The 18,440-nt window shown below is 38.8% G+C and overlaps 1 protein-coding gene across 2 annotated transcripts in view; it reads left to right on the top strand.

The window, feature by feature from the left end:
- The window catches only part of PAN3 (poly(A) specific ribonuclease subunit PAN3), a 148,093-nt gene that overhangs the window by 120,798 nt on the left and 8,855 nt on the right, over nt 1-18,440 (top strand). For both annotated transcript variants that reach the window (XM_060191690.1, XM_060191691.1), the window contains 3 exons: nt 7,984-8,123; nt 12,560-12,689; nt 13,110-13,174. In XM_060191690.1, the coding sequence (XP_060047673.1) occupies nt 7,984-8,123; nt 12,560-12,689; nt 13,110-13,174 (335 nt within the window). The remainder of the gene's footprint in view (nt 1-7,983; nt 8,124-12,559; nt 12,690-13,109; nt 13,175-18,440) is intronic.

The following is an 18,440-nucleotide window of genomic DNA, read 5'->3' as shown; positions in this document are numbered from 1 at the left end:
AAAATAGTAACCAAATGAAGAAAGATAAAAGAAAGAGAGGATAGCAAGAATAGACAGTTATGCAAATCTACTATCCAGTGTATATTCTAGGGGTAACAAGAGGGGAAAGGGAACTAGAGCAGAGATACACACATAGAGAGTCCGCTCTGAGTCAGATTTGTTCCCCACAATAATTCACAAATTCAGAAAGGCAAAGAAGAAGGAAGAAGTGTATGACAAGATTAAAAAAAAAAGAGAGAGAGAGAGAGAGAGACTAGAGAGAGAAAAGGGAGAAGATAAGAAAAAGAGTTGTAATTAAAGAGCAGTGCAAGGAAATTCCCAAATGTGTATCAGTGAATTCAAAAAAGCACCCTGTTTGGTGGTGTGGGGTATCCTGCTAGGAGCTGGTCCCCAGGGACTGCTTATGGCACGGGGGGGGGGAGGGAGGGAGGTATGCTTGAAAATTAAAAGGAAGAAAAAAGAATTTTTTCCCCTACTCTAATTCTTAACCCAAATTAAGTTATAGTCACCTCCTTGGTGTCACCACTATGACCCCTTATTGGCTGGCCTGCTAAAGGCAGAAAATCCTACTGTTTCCAGGAGATGTGTTCAGAGCTCAGCGGCTAGCAGCTTTCTCAGTCTGCCATCTTCCGGGAACCCCCCCCCCCCAGACTTTTTTAAAGGATTTCTCGAAAATGAAAACTAGCTCCAAGTCCTTTGATCCAATTTGAGCCATACTTAAGAAGTCTTTGGATCCACCCTCAGGGTCGCGGTGGTCCCTGGAGACTCCCAAGAGAAAGCCCCCGAGCTATAGTGCTCCCTCCAGGTCCTCTGCCGGCCGCCCAGCAGCGCTCTGCAACCGGTGGAGGAGCCTCCTTCCCGAGCAGAGGACTATGCCTGGCACACCAGCCTTGCCCGCTGCTGCCTGGGAAGTCTGGAGCAGCCCGCCGGCTGCTGTCTCTGCAAGTTCTGCAAGTCTCTCTCTCTTTCTCTCTCTCTCTCTCTCTCTCTCTCTCTCTCTCAGAAAAAGACCAGAGCACCACTTGACTCTGACTTATGGTGCTGTTGGGGATTGAACTTGGAACCTCAGAGACTCAGGCACAAAAGTCTTATGCAGGGACTGGGTGTTGACACATTCATTGAGTGCACACAATACCATGGCTGAAGACCTGGGTTCACACCCCTGCTACCCAGTTTCAGGGGAGAAGCTTCACTAGCCGTAAAGAAGGTCTGTAGGTCTCTCTTTCTCTCTTAGTAACTTTCTCTTCCTATCCCCACAATTTCTCTTTGTCCTATCTAATAATATATAAAGAAAAAGGAAAAAAATGACCACCAGAAGCAGTGGATTCACAGTACTGACACTGAGCCCCAGTGATAACCCTGGTGGCATATAAACAAATCTTTTGCTTAACCATTATGCTGTCTCCCTAGCCCTCTCCATAATCTTTCTTTTTCATCTAAAATGTAGTGACTGTTTTGATTGTTAAAATACTAGTAATTCTCATATATCCAGGATAAAAGCCCTCCTCTTTTGCAAGTATATGTTATTTCGGTTATGTTAATAGTGTTTATAGTCCTACATAGTATATATAGGAAAACAATTTTTATGAAAAAATAATTCAGAGTTCCACCTTTGAAGTGAGAATTTGGGACAACAGGCAGTTAAGGCTCTGTCTGCATTCATAAATTCAGACTACTTTCAATCAGTTGTCCCCTTCCCTTGGTTTTCCAGCAGTAAAGGATATACGGTTTTCTTCTCTTGGGAAGCAGAGGGGCATATTTATGTATATTTTATTTTTTTTATGGCTTATAGTAAGATAATAAAGAGAATTAGTCTTAAAAGAGATTTTGATTGTACAGAGAAAGGAGTGCATTGTTCCTTGTAGTCCATTTTTCCTGGTCTGTTTCAGACACCTAGTAGACAGGCTTTCTGTAAAATGGACACCAGTAGAGCCATCGATAGAATCAGAGAAAAATCAAGAAGAATCAGGAAGAAACTGAAAATGAGTTGGGGAGAAAACTTCCAGAATTCAACAAATGGGGGGACCAAGATGGAAGTAAGATGAAAATAACAAATGGGAAATTATTTAGCTGAAAATAAGTCTAAGAGAGTCACTGGTTTTTGTATGATGTTAAACCCTTAACTAAGCAGAATCAGTCTCTCTCTCTCATCTTTATTTATTGGATAGAGACACCCAGAAATCAAGACAGCAGGAGGGAAGGGGGTGATAGGGAGAGAAAGACAAATACCTGCGGCACTACTTCACCACTCGCAAAGCTTTCCCCCTGTAGGTGGGGATCGGGGACTTGAATCTTGGTCCTTGCACATTGTAACATGTGTGCTTAACCAGGTGCGCCACCACCTGGCACCCCCAAGCAGAATTTTTCTATCCTCTTTTGTTTAAAATATGTTATAATTCGATGATATATATTACATGCATTCTGTGTCTTCAAAAGTGTGTATTCCTACTTTAAGTCAGCTTTAGAGAGAGTAGGATTACTGTGTCACTTTTTCTTTTTTCTTTTTTTTTTTTTAACTTTTTTTACTGGGGGGATTAATGGCTTACAGTAAACAGTAAATACAGTTGTTGGTACATGTGTAACATGTATGTTTTCTGCAAACAACCACACCACACCCCCAGATCCTCCTTTATCATCATGCATCAGAACCTGAAAGTGATCCACCCACCGCCACCCCCAGTCCTTTACTTTGGTGCAGTACTCCAAGAAAGTCACTTTGAAAAAAAATTTTTTAATCCTTATAAGAAAAGAAGATGAATATAAGCTCTATTCATTCACTTCTTCAGACTATCTTACATTTTGTTTTCTTATAATAGAGGTAGGACTCTAGTTGGGAGATTTAATACAGATCTATTCAGAGTGAAAATCCTACTGGTTTTTAAGTAGTGAGGCTTTGTTCTGGTGCTTCCCATTCAAATACTTAGGAAACATAGCAACTTTCATTGTTTTTCTTTCTTTTTCTTTTTTAAAATTTCTTTATTGGGGAATTAATGTTTTACATTCAACAGTAAATACAATAGTTTGTACATGCATAACTTTTCCCAGTTTTCCATATAACAGTACAACCCCCACTAGGTCTTCTGTCATCCCTACCTTCATTTGTTTTGCTAACATGGACACTGAATTGAATCACTTAAAGCAGTGTACAAATAGCAGTTTTCATGTACTAGTTTCTCTTGGCCAACTTTTTTAGATCTAACTTGGAATATTTTACTTGATCTTAAAGAATGAGGGAGAATCATCCTTTAAAAAATTTTTTTGTTTATTTATTTATTTTCCCTTCTGTTGCCCTTGTTTTTAACATTGTTGTGGTTATTGGTGTTGTTGGATAAGACAGAGAGAAATGGAGAGAGGAGGGGAAGATGAGGAGAGGAAGACAGACACCCTCAGACCTGCTTCACTGCCTGTGAAGCGACTCCCCTGCAGGTGGGGAGCCGAGGGTTCGAACCGGGATCCTTACGCCGGTCCTTGCGCTTTGTGCCACGTGCACTTAACCCACTGCGCCACCGCCCGACTGCCGAGAATCATTCTTGAATTCATGGCAGTGCCCTCCACTGTCATGAAATAATGACACAGCAGTAGGAGTGCTTCTCGGTCTGGCACCTTCCCTCTGGCCTTCCGGGCTCCTAACATTGCACATTGCTTGACCTGCTAGATTCAAAGTGGTTTGTTATTTAACCAGTTTCTCTGCTGATTCAGAGTGAAAGTGTACAGACTTATAAATGTTAGTTTTGGACTAAGTTCTAAGTTTGAACTTTTTTTTGTTATTCTAGTAATGGAGTTTGACTTCTCTTATTCGTTATATAGCAACATAATGGCCATGTCATGTTAACATTTTATTATTAAATGCATGAAAATACTCACCCGATTTCACAAACACACCAGTTACAAACAGTCCACAAAACAAGTGACTTTCAAGCCTGGGTGCTTATCAGACTCTCTTACAGAAATTTTAAAATTTTAAAAGTAGATTGTGGGGATGGCCACTGGGTGTTTTTTTTTTTTTGTTTTGTTTTGTTTTGTTTTTCTCTCTGGTAGTATGGACCAAAGATCTTTATGGGGTACAGAAGGTGGAAGGTCTGGCTTCTGTAATTGCTTCTCTACTGGACATGGGTATTGGCAGGTTGATCTAAACTCCCAGCCTGTTTGTATCTTTCCCTAGTGGGGTGGGGCTCAGGGAAGGTGGGTTCTAGGACACATTGGTGAGGTCGTTTGCCCAGGAAGTCAGGTTGGTGTCATGGGAGCATCAGCAACTTGGTGGCTGAAAAGCATTAAGATACAAAGCAGAGGGAGTCGGGCGGTAGCGCAGCGGGTTAAGTGCAGGTGGCGCAAAGCACAAGGACCGGTGTAAGGATCCCGGTTCCAGCCCCCGGCTCCCCACCTGCAGGGGAGTCACTTCACAGGCGGTGAAGCAGGTCTGCAGGTGTCTATCTTTCTCTCCCCCTCTCTGTCTTCCCCTCCTCTCTCCATTTCTCTCTGTCCTATCCAACAGCAAAGACATCAATAACAACAATAACCACAGCAATAAAACAACAAGGGCAACAAAAGGGAATAAATAAATAAATAAATAAAATAAATATTAAAAAAAAAGATACAAAGCAGAACAAATTACTTAATAATCAGGAACCTAAAGTAAAAGCATGCAGACAAAATTTGGGGTCTTCATGTTGGAAAGAGGTAGGAAGTCTATTTTTGGTATATTCCAGGGGGCCCATGACTGTACTAATTTTTGACTGAGTCCAACAACTAACATGCAGGTGTGCTCGGAGTATTTTCTGGGAAGATGGTGTCAGAGTTGAGGATAGGATAAGGATAAGCTGGATAAGGATAAGGAGTAAGGATAAGGATAAGGAGTATTTTCTGGGAAGATGGTGTCAGAGTTGAGGATAGGACTAGAAAGCTGGATCAGGGCAGAGAGAAGCTCCCAAATATGGGAAAAATATATAAATACCATTAACTATAAACCCCATCAATCTGACTTAGGGCCCATGTCTACTTATATTCAGCACAGGAGCCTGTGTAACCTCTGCATCCCTGTCAGTCTGAGCCCACATTCCGTAGTCACAGCTGGGAACATTGTAGGCAGCGCTCATTTCAGGACCAGCCTTCGTCTAGTAGCAGAGTACGTTGACCCAGCCTCCCTTTGAAGAGTATGACAATTTCTACCACTGTTGTTCTACATTGTAGGCAAGGTCCTGTAGAGGCCCACAAGAGGGCTTATTATGTTGTTCCTGATGGAGATGATCAGTGATGATAGAGAGAGGGATCTGTTAGAGGTCTAGGCCCATGTCTATATGGGAATCCCAGGATTCCCTGACGAGGGCCCCAGGTGGTGAGATGGCCTGGTAGTGACCAAAAGGGCCATCATTAAAGTATGTTGGTCTCTTGCCCTTATCCAACTTTTGTAGTCCTTACTTTATGTGACAGTTGGACTGAGAGTGAGGGACGTGAAATAGGGCATAGGTGAGGTGGGTATCTAGTTCTAAGTAGAAAATATTTTAAGTACTTTATGGTGTCTTATTTAGGTCTTTCTAGTTGCTTGCTCCCACTTATTGAGTCACTGCAAACTATTGCACACTTTTACTTTAAGGTATTTATTTTTCCCCAACTTCTATATACATATGTACATGTGCCCTATCCCTGGTCTATATCTCGGTTCTATAATTTTGTTAGGAAGTGTGCCACCCGAAATGGAACTATGGAGTCCTATGAGCTAGGAAAGGTCTTACCAAAGTATTGGAGCTGGAGGGTTGACATCCTAAGCCTGGTGTCTCTGGACACAGTCTGAAGTGGAACATACTGAGGTGGCACTGGTTGTATTGATTGGGTTGAGATCAGTGGATGCGGTATCAAATGGTGTGGATCCAAAGAAACTTGAAAGAAAATGAGCACAGCCCTAGAGGTTCCAGGACTGGGAGAAATATGGGTTTATAGAGAATGAGAAAGGTTCCTTGCCGTCTTTATTGTTTATTTTTGTTTGTTTGTTTTGTTTTTTGTTTTTGTTTTTCAAAGCTCTTCAGGTGATTTTCATGTGTAGCTGAGTTTGAAAAGTCATAGACAAGCAATCAGTAAATGAACTTGTATACAGTAATTCTTTTTTTAAAATCGTTGTGGTTGTTATTGTTATTGATGTTGTCATTGTTGGATAAGACAGAGAAAAATGGAGAGAGGAGGGGAAGACGGGGAGAGAAAGATAGACACCTACAAACCTGCTTCACTGCTTATGATGCGACCCCTCCCTGCAGGTGGGGAGCCATGGGCTCCAACTGGGATCCTTGAGTTTCGTACCATGTGCATTTAACCCTCTGTGCTACCGCCTGACCCATTGTTGAAGATTTAAGTAGATTTTTTTGTTTTTTTAATCAGAGCACTGCTCAGTTCTGGCTTATGGTGATGCAGGGGATTGAACCTGAAACACTCAAGCCTCAGGCATAGGGTCTTTTTGCATAACCATTATGCTTTCTGTCTACCCTGCCCCAGATGTTGAAAATTTATAAAAGCTTCCTATAGAAATTATTTCAAGGGGCCGAGTGGTGGTGTACTTGGTTGAGTACACACATTACAGTGCACAAGGACCCAGGTTCAAGCCCCCGGCCCCTACCTGTTGGTATGCTTCTAATTCTGCTTCTAAAACCCCTTCTGTTTCATTGGTTTAATCCCTCCTGCTTAACACTGTATTCTATTTACATGACCACTGTTAACTAAGCACCGCCCTGCCTGCAGGGCATTGGTTTAATCCCCACTGGTTCACGATGTCTTTTTGCTCCGCCCCCTCTCCTAGTACACCCTGATTTCCACCAGTCTTTTTTTGCTCCACCCTCTCTATGTCACATCCTGTTTCCACCCTACTTGGTGAGTATATATAAGGACAGGATTGTGATTAGAGATAGCTTAGATTGCACTGCATTCCACATGAATAAAGACTGAACTGCGTACCACTCAGCCGTGAGTCCCTCCCTGGTCATCTCTCTCTCCCGTCTGTGAAGCTAGCTCAGCCCGGCCCCTACCTATGGGGAAAGCTTTGCGAGTGGTGAAGCAGGGCTTCAGATGTCTCTCTGTCTCTCTGTCTCTCTCCCTCTCTCACTCCCTCTCCCCTCTTAACTCCTGACTGTCTCTATCCAATAAATAAAGAAAAGAAAAAAGAAAAAGAAATTATTTCAAATGATTTCAATAAGTCTGAGCTCTGTTTTTCTAGGAATGTGATTACTAATAGTTGTGTTCCAAGCAGGGCCTTTGGGGGTGACCATTCTTTTTCCTGGGATTTGTAATAGAGGTCCATGGTTATGCAAAAGACTTACATACCTGGAGGTCTCAAGTCACAAGTTCAGGCCCCCCCCACACACACACACTGTCATACACTAGAGCTGTGCAGTACTCTGATTTTAAAAAAAAGTAAATAAAATGAATTTACCTCAATGCAGCCATCCAGTGGTCTTTTGAATTCCCGTTAAAAGGAAAATCTTGGAGTAGTAAGTCATTTTTTAAAAGTGGGGGGGGCATGCAAAAGTGGGGTCATCCAGGTGGCTATAGGACTAACAGTTTGTTATTATGTGAGAATAATTTGTCTATTTTTAAAAATAAGACATTTTTCAAGTCTTTTTCTTTTTTGTGAATAATAGTAATAATTGTAAGATTGCAGGATAGAGTTTCATACTACACCCACCAACAAAGTTCTGTGTCCGCCCCCAGCCTCAGAGCCATGTTTCTTGGTGTAAGCATAGAACTGTCTTCATCAGAATTGCCTTGGTGCTTTACAGATGTTTGGTTTCTTGATAGACTTACTGAGGAAGACTTACCTCGGTGGAGAGATTTTGAAGTTGTCTTTTCACTAAGCTCGCTCCTGGGTGATTCTGAAAGAAAATACTGCTTCTTATTCGGCAGTTTCTATGTGAAAGTGCTCTTTCCATGCAGGCACTACTGTTGTTGTATTAAATTTGTACTATAAACTAACAATTAAAAGCTGTATTTATTCTTTCATATCAGCAAGCAGATCTGATATCATTAGGAAAAGTTGTGTTGGCTTTGGCTTGCAACTCTTTGGCAGGAATTCAGCGAGAGAATTTACAGAAAGCCATGGAACTGGTGACAATCAACTATTCCTCTGACCTGAAGAATCTGATTTTGTAAGTTTTAATTTATAATTCAGTGTATATAATAATCATATAAGAGCTCTTTCATAAAGGCCCATTAACAATGATTTTATTTATTTTAGTCCCCACTACTTAAAATAAGCAAAACACAAATAATTTTTTTCTATTGCTAAGTATATATCTCTTGGAATAAATTAATAAACTAGTGTGTTTCAGTGAATTACTGATATTTTAAGATGTGATTGAAGGACATCCTCTAAAGCTGCACTTTATCTGCTGTAGCTTTACAATCTTTTAAATTTAAATGAAGGGTTGAGGAGATAGCATAATGGTTATAGACCAAACATCCCAGGTTCAATCCCCAGCACCACTGTAAGCCAGAGTTGAACAGAGCTCTGGTATAATAATAATAATAATAGGGAGTCGAGCAGTAGTGCAGCAGGTTAAGAGCAAGGACCGCAGTAAAGGATCCTGGCTCAAGCCCCTGACTCCCCACCTGCAGGGGAGTCGCTTCACAGGTGGTGAAGCAGGTCTGCAGGTGTCTGTCTTTCTCTACCCCTCTCTGTCTTCCCCTCCTCTCTCCATTTCTCTCTGTCCTAGCCAACAACGATGACATCAATAACAACAGTAGTAACTACAACAATAAAAAACAAGGGCAACAAAAGGGAAAAATAAATATATATAAAATAATGATAATAATACTGTTATAACAACAACAACAATAAATGTATTTAGTTGCACTAGCCTCATAAAGAGTTCAAAAGCCCACACCTGAGGCTTACATATTAGACAGTAGAGCCATCACAGATCTCCATCTTCTAAGGTTCTGTTGGACAGTGCTGCTCTGGAAAGTGATCTGTACGCTCATAAATGAGTCTTATATACAATCCAGTTACATGACCAAAATAGAGGAACTTTGTAGCCACCCATTCTAGACAGTATGTATGTAAAGATTCCTGTGCTTTTATTCTCTCTCTCTCTCTCTTTTTTTTTTTTTTTGGTATTATCTTTATTTAATAAAGAGAGACAGCCAGAAATCAAGAGGGAAGGGGTCATAGAGAGGGAGAGATACAAAGAGACACGTGCAGCCTGCTGCACCATTCGCAAAGCTTTCCCTCTGGAGGTGGGACCGGGGGCTTGAACCCAGGTCCTTGCGCATTGTGATGTGTGCACTCAACCAGGTGCACCACCACCCAACCCCCTTATTCTCATTCCTTATGACTTCAGGGAACTCTTGAATGGAGGTTTGAAACTAATTTGATTTCAGAGAAACCACTGTGAACTGTTGTCAGCACAGGGCTTTTTCCTAAGATACATCCTATATCGGCAAATTCCAGAGAGTGAACACCCATCTGTTTTGAGAACAAACAGATAATGGAAAGTAATTCTTGAGATTTTACCCATTGTGTTTTAAAGGCAATAAAGAGCATTTTGATCCTTTCCTGCAGTCTCTTCACTTTCAGCTGTTCCTTATGATCTTTCTCTGTAGCCCTGGATCATATATTTTCTTTTTGGACAAGCCTTGGGGCATGGGGTGAATTATTGATGAAGCATTTCATTAGTATTAAATAATTTTTCATATTTTGTCACGACACTGATCTCTAATTTTACTTTGCAACACCTAGTATATCTCAGATAATCTCTGAATTTACCTTTTGAAAAAGTGGGAATAAAGGATATAAATGTGGCAAATAGACCATATGTTAATAAATACTGCAACTAGGTGACGTATACCTGGGAATTATTGTATTAAATTAGTAAATATCAAAATAACCCTTTTGAATAGATTACATATTAGCAGTTTTTTCAGTTTCAATATCATTTTACTAGGGAGTTGGGCGGTAGTGCAGCAGGTTAAGCCTGGGTGGTGCAAAGTGCAAGGACTGGCTTAAGGATCCCGGTTCAAGCTCCCGGATCTCCACCTGCAGGGGAGTCACTTCACAGGCGGTGAAGCAGGTCTACAGGTGTCTATCTTTCTCTCCCCCTCTCTGTCTTCCCCTCCTCTCTGTCCTATCCAACAACGATGACATCAATAACAACAATAATAACTACAACAACAATAAAAAGAAGACAAAGGCAACAAAAGGGAAAATAAATAAAATATAAAATAATATCATTTTTGAGATGCTGACTTACAGTATTTTTGTCATAGGAATAGTTTGTTTTTCAGTGAAAAAAAAAAAATCTCCTTTATACTTGACATCTCCAGTCTCCTAAGTTCCTCTAACTAGTTTTTTTCATCCTTTCTTTATTTTTTAAATTGTTTTATTGATGGAACATTTGTTTATATGACTTCAGTTGTCACAGAGGACCAGCTCTATATCTCCTCAAGGTAGCTGTCAGAGCACTTCACCCTCCAATGAATTGACATCACTCTCTATCATAGGGCACTGGATGTTTAGCCGCCTTTTATCGTCTTTGTGTCTTCTCTTTCTCTTTTTGTTCTTCCTCTGTTTATCTTCCTTCCCCCACCCCCTCTATCTCTAGCTCTGTGTCTTTTTAAGTGGTTCCAGGGAATGAGCCCAAGACATCATGCATTCATGATAATGCTGTAAGACCTCCTTGGCCCAGTTCCTTCCCCCTCACTCCCCACCCCTGTATACAAGTGTTACTTGTGCCTGCACAGTGATTCCCAGTCACTTTTCTCCCTCTCTCCACCCCTTGATAGAGGATGAGAGAAGGAGAGCAGAGATACCTATAGCACTTGTCCTCTGCTCATGAAACTTCACACTGCAGGTAGAGACCAGGGTCTTGAACCTGGGTCACACAGGGTACTGTGGTGCTCTACCAGTAGTGCCATCACCTGGCCCATCAGCCTGATGTTTTTAAAATTATGTATGTGGAGGTGGTGAACAGATGGAGAAACAGAAGAGAGAGGAAGAAAAGGCAAAGCACTGCTCCACCATCTGTGGAGTTTTTGTGATGCTTTCATGGAACTTCCTAGATAGTACTTGGAATTGGCAAGGTGTGCACTGCTGAGCCAGATCTTGCTTCCCTTTTGTTTCTTGGACATACTTAGAAGTGTATGTTCGTATTCCCCAAAACTATATACACTGTATGTATTTACAATATATACAAATTGTGAACTATGCGCTGTCTCTTGTATATTGCTCTTGTAACAGTTTATTTTACTAGTATTTCTATTTAAATTCTGTTTAGTGTATAGCAAACACTGTTCACAGTAGTTTTAAATATGGTTTGAAAATCTAATCCTATTTAGCAGAGAAGTTGAGACATGCAGAGGTGGAAAATCTTATTTGATGTAAGTTAGTGTGTGAGCCAGAATTTGAATCTAGACAGCTCCAGAGTCCAGACTCCACTTTTATAGCTATTTGAAATTTTCTTTCTTTTTTTTTTTTTTAAGAACTTATTTACTTATTCATGAGAAAGATAGGAGAGAGAGAAAGAACCAGATATCACTCTGGTACATGTTTTGCCTGGGATTGAACTCAGGACCTCATGCTTGAGAGCCTAAAACTTTATCTACTGTGCCACCTCCCAGATCACACTATTTGAAATTTTCTTTATGAAAACCTGAATAAACAGAAAAGATGCATTTCCATAATAGCCAATAATTAAAATTTGTAGGACAGTGAACCATGTTTCATCTGATTTTTGTGGATTTATTCAATTCACTCACTGCTATCAGTTCTAGAAATAACAAAATTGAAGTTTAGAGAGAGAAAGAATTCTCAAAAATGGTACATTATGACAACTACAACTGACATTTCCGAGTAGAAGGCAACTTCTTAAAAATTCCTTCCTTGTTTGAGTCCTCAAAATTGAAGATCTGTTTTTGGTTTCCAGAACTGTTTTTTGGAGAGTAATAAAAAATTCTCCCCATGGCTGGTGAGATAGCACCATTCTCAGTGTAACAACCTGATGCATCTAGTTCCTTGGTTTAGTCCCTGTCACCACTGTAAGCCAGAGCTGGACAGTAGTCTGGATAAACAGAAGAAAGTGAAAAGCCTCTCCACCATTAGCCCTTCCCTGCTTTACCCCTCAAGACAAATTTGTAGCAATCTTTTTATTGCCTACATTGTAAAGGAGGATTTGGAAATGATGGTATTATCATCCCACTCAACTTTACTTTCTCATTTTAATAATAATCAAAAACAGACCACCTCTCTGCACACACGTACATATACATAATTCCACAGAAACACTTTAAATTTTTCAGAGTAAAGAAATATATTAAAAAAAATAAAAAATAATAATAATTATTAAATGTTTAAATTGAACTTGACTTGCATGGAGAATGTTTTCAAAGTCTTATACACTAGTGTGACGGTGGCTGTGTACTTTTCTAAGATCCACGTATTTTATAAGGCGGTGAAGGCGAGAGACCAGAGTGCTGCTCCCTTTAGTCATGGAACTCTTGTGCTCTACCCACTGAGCCACCTCACAGCCACTGGTTGTTTTTAAATTGCATGTTTGATGTTCAAGTGGTTTTCCTTTAATTTGGTTAGGTATTTATTGACTGACCAAAACAGGATGCGAAGTGTAAATGATATTATGCCTATGATTGGTGCTCGATTTTATACTCAATTGGATGCTGCTCAAATGAGAAATGATGTCATAGAGGAAGATCTTGCAAAGGTAAAGAGTTATTAAAAGTGCATACGCTATTTGTATCTGTGTATAAGTAGATAAAAAATGTAACTGTTTTGCTGAATCTAGTACGTGCTTGCTTGACTAAAACTATGCAAATGATTTTTATTCAAACTTGATGTCCTCTGAGTATTTGTTTTATTCATTGCTATAGTCACATAACAGAAAATTTGACCTTTTATGTGAGTTATTAATAATTCTTAGAAATGGTCAGCTGCATAATCATCTCTGTATTATTATTGAATGAAGTGGGCATGTATATTTAAAAGTATAACCAAAAAGTTGGGCTATTAGGGCTTACTGTTTCAAGGTAATATCAATATAGGATACCAGTTTTTGTAAATTTCTGCTTTTATATTCAGTTAGCTGGAACATTAATATTCTTTCTCTCTTTAAAATGTTTTATAGGAGGTTCAAAATGGAAGACTGTTTAGGCTTCTAGCAAAATTGGGAACAATCAATGAGAGGCCGGAGTAAGGATTTACAGTATTTTACAATATATTTTCAATCAAGGGCTCTATTTTGCATAACAGAAATGAGTAAACCATATACTACTGGTTTAATTTAGAACAAGAAAAAAAATTCTTCTGTGATGTAATGTGACCTTTAGGTGCTTTTTCTTTTCTTTTGTTTTTAAACCACACCCTTGTGTGGTTCGTAGGGATATCTCTCTGTGTCTCTTCTCTCTCTCTCATACACACACACACACACACACACACATACAACACACACACACACACACAGAGAACATATACTGTGCTGGAGATCTCTCCATTGTGGCTTACATATGAGGGAATATATTAGCACTATAGTGATGTCTCTGCTCTGTTTCCTTTTTAAAGGCAAGTTACTTCAGTTTACTTTGGTTAAATTAGAGCCTACAGAAATCTCTCATGCCTCTTACCATCTATCATAACATTAGTTACAGTTGTCATACCAGTGACATTGGAAAGGCATTGCTCTTATATAATTTATAGTTTAGTTCTGATTCTTTTGTAAGTTAAAGTTAATCATGTTTTCAAGAAAGAAGCAGGGTTGATGTTTGTGTTCATAACTATTGGAAAGAACAATATTTCAGCTATTGTGATTGTACTGTTATATTTCAGAAATACTACTTCTGTTAATAGAGATAGGTGATAGATAAATAACATTGTTTCAGAGTTTTCTCTGCTACAATTTAAGACCACCTCAAAGTTAGTGGAAAAAAAACTTAGTATAGAAATTTCTAAAAGTAAACAGGACTACATATTGAACTACTTAAAATGCATACTTTTTGCTATTATCACATCTGTTTATTTTAAAAATACATTTAAAAGTGTATGTTATATCTTGATTAAAAAATATTTAGCAAACTGAGTGACTTTGTCTTTTGGAAGATTCCACAGTTTCTTCATTAATTGAACACGAACTTCACTTACTTGTTTACTCACTGCCATTTAACCAGAGAATTTTGATGTAAACTTGTATTCAGTGTTGACATTTAATAAGGAGACTATTGTTTATAGCTGCTTTACATACTAAGTAATGACTTTTCTCTTTTGTATTTTTTATTCTTTTCTATAGTTAGTAATAGAATTATATAGAAACTAAGCAAGAGAAAAAACTGTTTGTCATTAATCATTCCAAAATATCTCCGCCCAAGTAAATTAGCCTTTCCGTATGTTCAAAAACAATGCCCTTGGATCCTCTAACCCTATCTGAGTTAATTGTATTTTTGGTTTTGTTTTAGAATTTGTTTATTTATGAGAGAATTGTGCCACGGTGGTACTCTGATTCTGGGACTTGACCTCAGGACCTCACACCTGAATATGCTACCTCCTAGGCCATGAGTTGGTTGTGTTTTAAGCTTGCTTGCAATCACACTTTAGAACTCACACTTTAGAACTTCACTGTTAACCTTGAGAATTCTCATGGTCTCTCCCTCCCTTTGTTCTGGCTCTCCTGCTTCTTTATCTTTGGCTTACTTTACTTTGATGGAAGTATATCCTCCTATAGATTTGTAAGAAAAGTGAGGTTTTTTTTTGTTGTTGTTGTTTTTTTTAGTGTTTGCAATTCTTTTTTTCCCTTCCTTTAAGATGGAGGGTGGGAAGCAGAGATGGAGAGAGAGACAGCATAGCACTGCTCTGTTGCTTGTGAGGCTTCCCCTGTACAGGTCTTCCCATGTCTCGGCACTTGAAGCTGGGTCCTTGCACATGAGAAAGCATGTGCTGTACCAGGCAAGCTGTGTCCTGGCTTCCCTTAAAATTATTTATTGTTTTTAATTTGATAAGACAGAGACAAATTGATCATGTCTACAGTACATGTAGACATGTACAAGTTCTATAATTTATTTCTCCAGTTCCTTGTCAAAAATTTTGAGTTTTAGACTGTGACTAGTGTAAAGTAATAAAGAGCAGGAACTACTTAAGCATATTTAATCTTTGTGTATAAATAAAAACTCAGTTTTGATGGTTAGGTCAGCATTTCTGTTTCTATAATTTGATGATTATTGGATAGAGTGTATCAGTATACATTGTATGAGAATTTCAATAATGATACTTTATGCATATTTTAACCAAAATTGAATCTCCACAGGGTTTTATTTATACTTCTAGTATGTTGTCTTTTTTTTTTAATCCACCTCTGCATCCTTTTCTGTTCATACCCTTTGCCCATTTTTATTTCCAGTTGGATTATCTTCTTTTTCTTTATAAAAGATTTACTCTTGGGGCTGTTGGGTGGTGGTGCACAAGGACCCCAGTTTGATTAGGGAAAAAATGGCCACCAGGAGCAGTGGATTCCAGCACCGAGCCCCAAATAAATATAGACAAAGAAATATGGTCATTGTTATTCCAGTTTGTTACTTTTCTTTTGACATTTTTACATATATATGTGTGTGTGTGTGTGTGTGTGTGTGTGTGTGTGTGTGTGTGTATATGTGTGTGTGTGTATATATATTTAGTTGAAGTTCTTTTTATACTTCCACGGTTTTAGTCATAGAAATTTTTTTTCTTTTTTGCCTCCAGTGTTATTGCTGGGGCTCAGTGCCTGCACCACGAATCCACTGCTCCTGGAGGCTATTTTTTGCCCTTTTGTTGCCCTGGTTGTTTTTATCATTGTTGTAGTTATTACTATTGTTGTTCTTATTGATGTCATCGTTGTTGGGTAGGACAGAGAGAAATGGAGAGAGGTGGGGAAGACAGAGGGGGGAGAGAAAGACACCTGCAGACCTGCTTCACCGCCTGTGAAGTGACTCCCCTGCAGGTGGGGAGCCGGCAGCGGGGGGGGGGGGGGGGGGGGAGGTTGGACCGTGATCCTTACACCGGTCCTTGTACTTTGCGCCACGTGTGCTTAACCTGGCTGGTGGTACAGTGATAAAGCACTGGACTCTCAAACATAAAGTCCTGAGTCCACCTCCTGGCATTGCATGTGCCAGAGCGATGCCCTGGTCCTCATTCCCTTTCCCTTTTTCTTTTCCCTTCACCTTTTCCTTCTCCTTCCCTCTAATGAAGAAATCTTTCTCTAAAAGACAGTTTTGTTAAAAAGTTATAAAATTTATTTCCACTATAGGAATATGAAGAAATTACCTCAATTTCTTTTAGAATGTTTACTTTTTTACACTGATATATGTATGTTATTAATCTTGAAATTAATATATTCATTCTTATCATCTTCCACACCACCATGAAGACCATCTAGTGTCCAGAAGCTATTTGTTGAATATTCTTAACAAGCTGACTTTTTTAAATAAAGATTTTTTTAAAATAATTTTATGTATGTGAGGAGGGGTATTAATGACTTACAGTACAGTTGCTGTCACCTGGGCATAATTTTTTAAATCTACCTGTGATACGTGTCTGTAAGACACTCACCCCAACTTAGTTTTTTTAAAAGATTTTATTTATTTTTTTATTAATAAAAAAGATAGGCGGAGAGAGAGAGAGAACCAGACATTACTCTGGTACATGTGCTGCTGGGGTCCTCCTCATGCTTGAGAGTCCAACACTTTATCTACTGCGCCACCTCCCAGACCACCTTAGATAATTTTCTACCTTCATGTATTACAATCCAAATGCCCTCTCCAGCTCTCCCTCCCCTAGAGTCCTTTGCTTTGGTCCAATCAGTCTAACATTTCCTACTGATTTAAGACAGCACTTTTTTTCCATACTGAGGAACTATAAACAAATACTAGTTTTTCTTATCTCTATTGCATTCTGGTTTTTTCTGAAACTCTCATCCTGAACAAATTTTAGAATAACATTGTTTAGTTAAAAAAAAAAAAAAAAACTTCGGGAGTCAGGCAGTAGCGCAGCGGGTTCAGCGCATGTGGTGCAAAGAGCAAGGATCGGAGTAAAGGATCCTGGTTCGAGCCCCTGACTCCCCACCTGCAGGGGAGTCGCTTCACAGGTGGTGAAGCAGGTCTGCAGGTGTCTATCTTTCTCTCCCCTCCTCTCTCCATTTCTCTGTGTCCTATCCAACAATGACAACATCAATAACAACTACAGCAATAAAACAAGGGCAACAAAAGGGAATAAATAAATAAACTCACAGTACTTTAATAAGAAATTAACATGTTTATTAACAAGCTTAGATATTTTTAGACATTTATTTATAAAATTAATTATTTATGTTTTTTAGATATTGAGTTGCCCTAATCAAGATAACATAACCTGTGTTAACTAATGATAAATGGTTCTATTCACTGATATTAACTTCAGTATTCTCCAGTGTTAAAGTTGTTCTTTATATTGGTAAAACACACTAAATTTCTTTTTTTTTTTCCCCCCAAGGCCTCTCTGTGTGAAATCCCTCTTCTCTTAAACTATACAAACATCACATCTGGGTCAGCTTTTTTTTTTTTAATTTGTTTCATTTTTTTAATGCATTTTTATTTATTTATTGTGGATAGAGACCGAGAATTTGAGAGGGGAGGAGGAGGTTGAAAGAAGGAAAGAGACAGACACCTGAAGCCCTGCCTCACTGCTTGTGAAGCTTCCCCCATACAAGTGGGGACCAGGGGCTGGAACCTGGGTCCTTATGCATTGTAGCATGTGCGCTTAATCAGGTGTGCAACTACCCAGCCTCACTAAATTTATTCTTAAGTTGTTTATTGTTGGTATACATGGAAATTAGTGATTTAGATAAATTTGTATTCAAATACTTTATTATTAATTATTATAGTTTTCCAGTAGATTCTCTTTAAGATTTACCAGAATTGTATATTTGTAGTTTCAAGTGATGGTTATATTTTTCCTTTTTAATTTCTGTACTTTGTTTCTCTTGATTATATTAACTAGTACCTCCTAGTGCATAGTTATATAATAACGATGATTATTTTAGAATTTGAAGCATTGGTCCCTTGTTTTTTTGTTTTTTTTTTTTAGTTTACAGACAAATTTAAAGCTATTTCCTTTCAAAGTTCTTCTCACTTCCCATCTTTTAGAGTAATTTCTTTACTATTGGTGTTCAGAAATTCAGTGATACATTTTGATGTGGGTTTTTGATCCAGTCTGAGTCAGCAGGTAGGCCCTTTGAATACTGGAGGCTGGGTTCATGCTGAAGAAATTATCTTCATTATGTCTTTGATAGACTTCTTTTCTTTCACTGATTTTCTCATTTCTCAGATGTTATATTTTTAAAAGTAGGTTTTCTAGTTTTTGAACTTTCTAAATAATTATCCTTATTTTGTCTAAATAATTTTCCTTGCCCTTTGAATTATTTTCTACTATCATTTTAAATTTCTGCCTGCTAAATGTTTCT

This window comes from Erinaceus europaeus, chromosome 5 (genome assembly GCF_950295315.1).
Source record: "Erinaceus europaeus chromosome 5, mEriEur2.1, whole genome shotgun sequence".
Taxonomy (NCBI): Eukaryota; Metazoa; Chordata; class Mammalia; order Eulipotyphla; family Erinaceidae; genus Erinaceus; species Erinaceus europaeus.
This window is presented reverse-complemented; position numbering and strand designations above follow the sequence as displayed.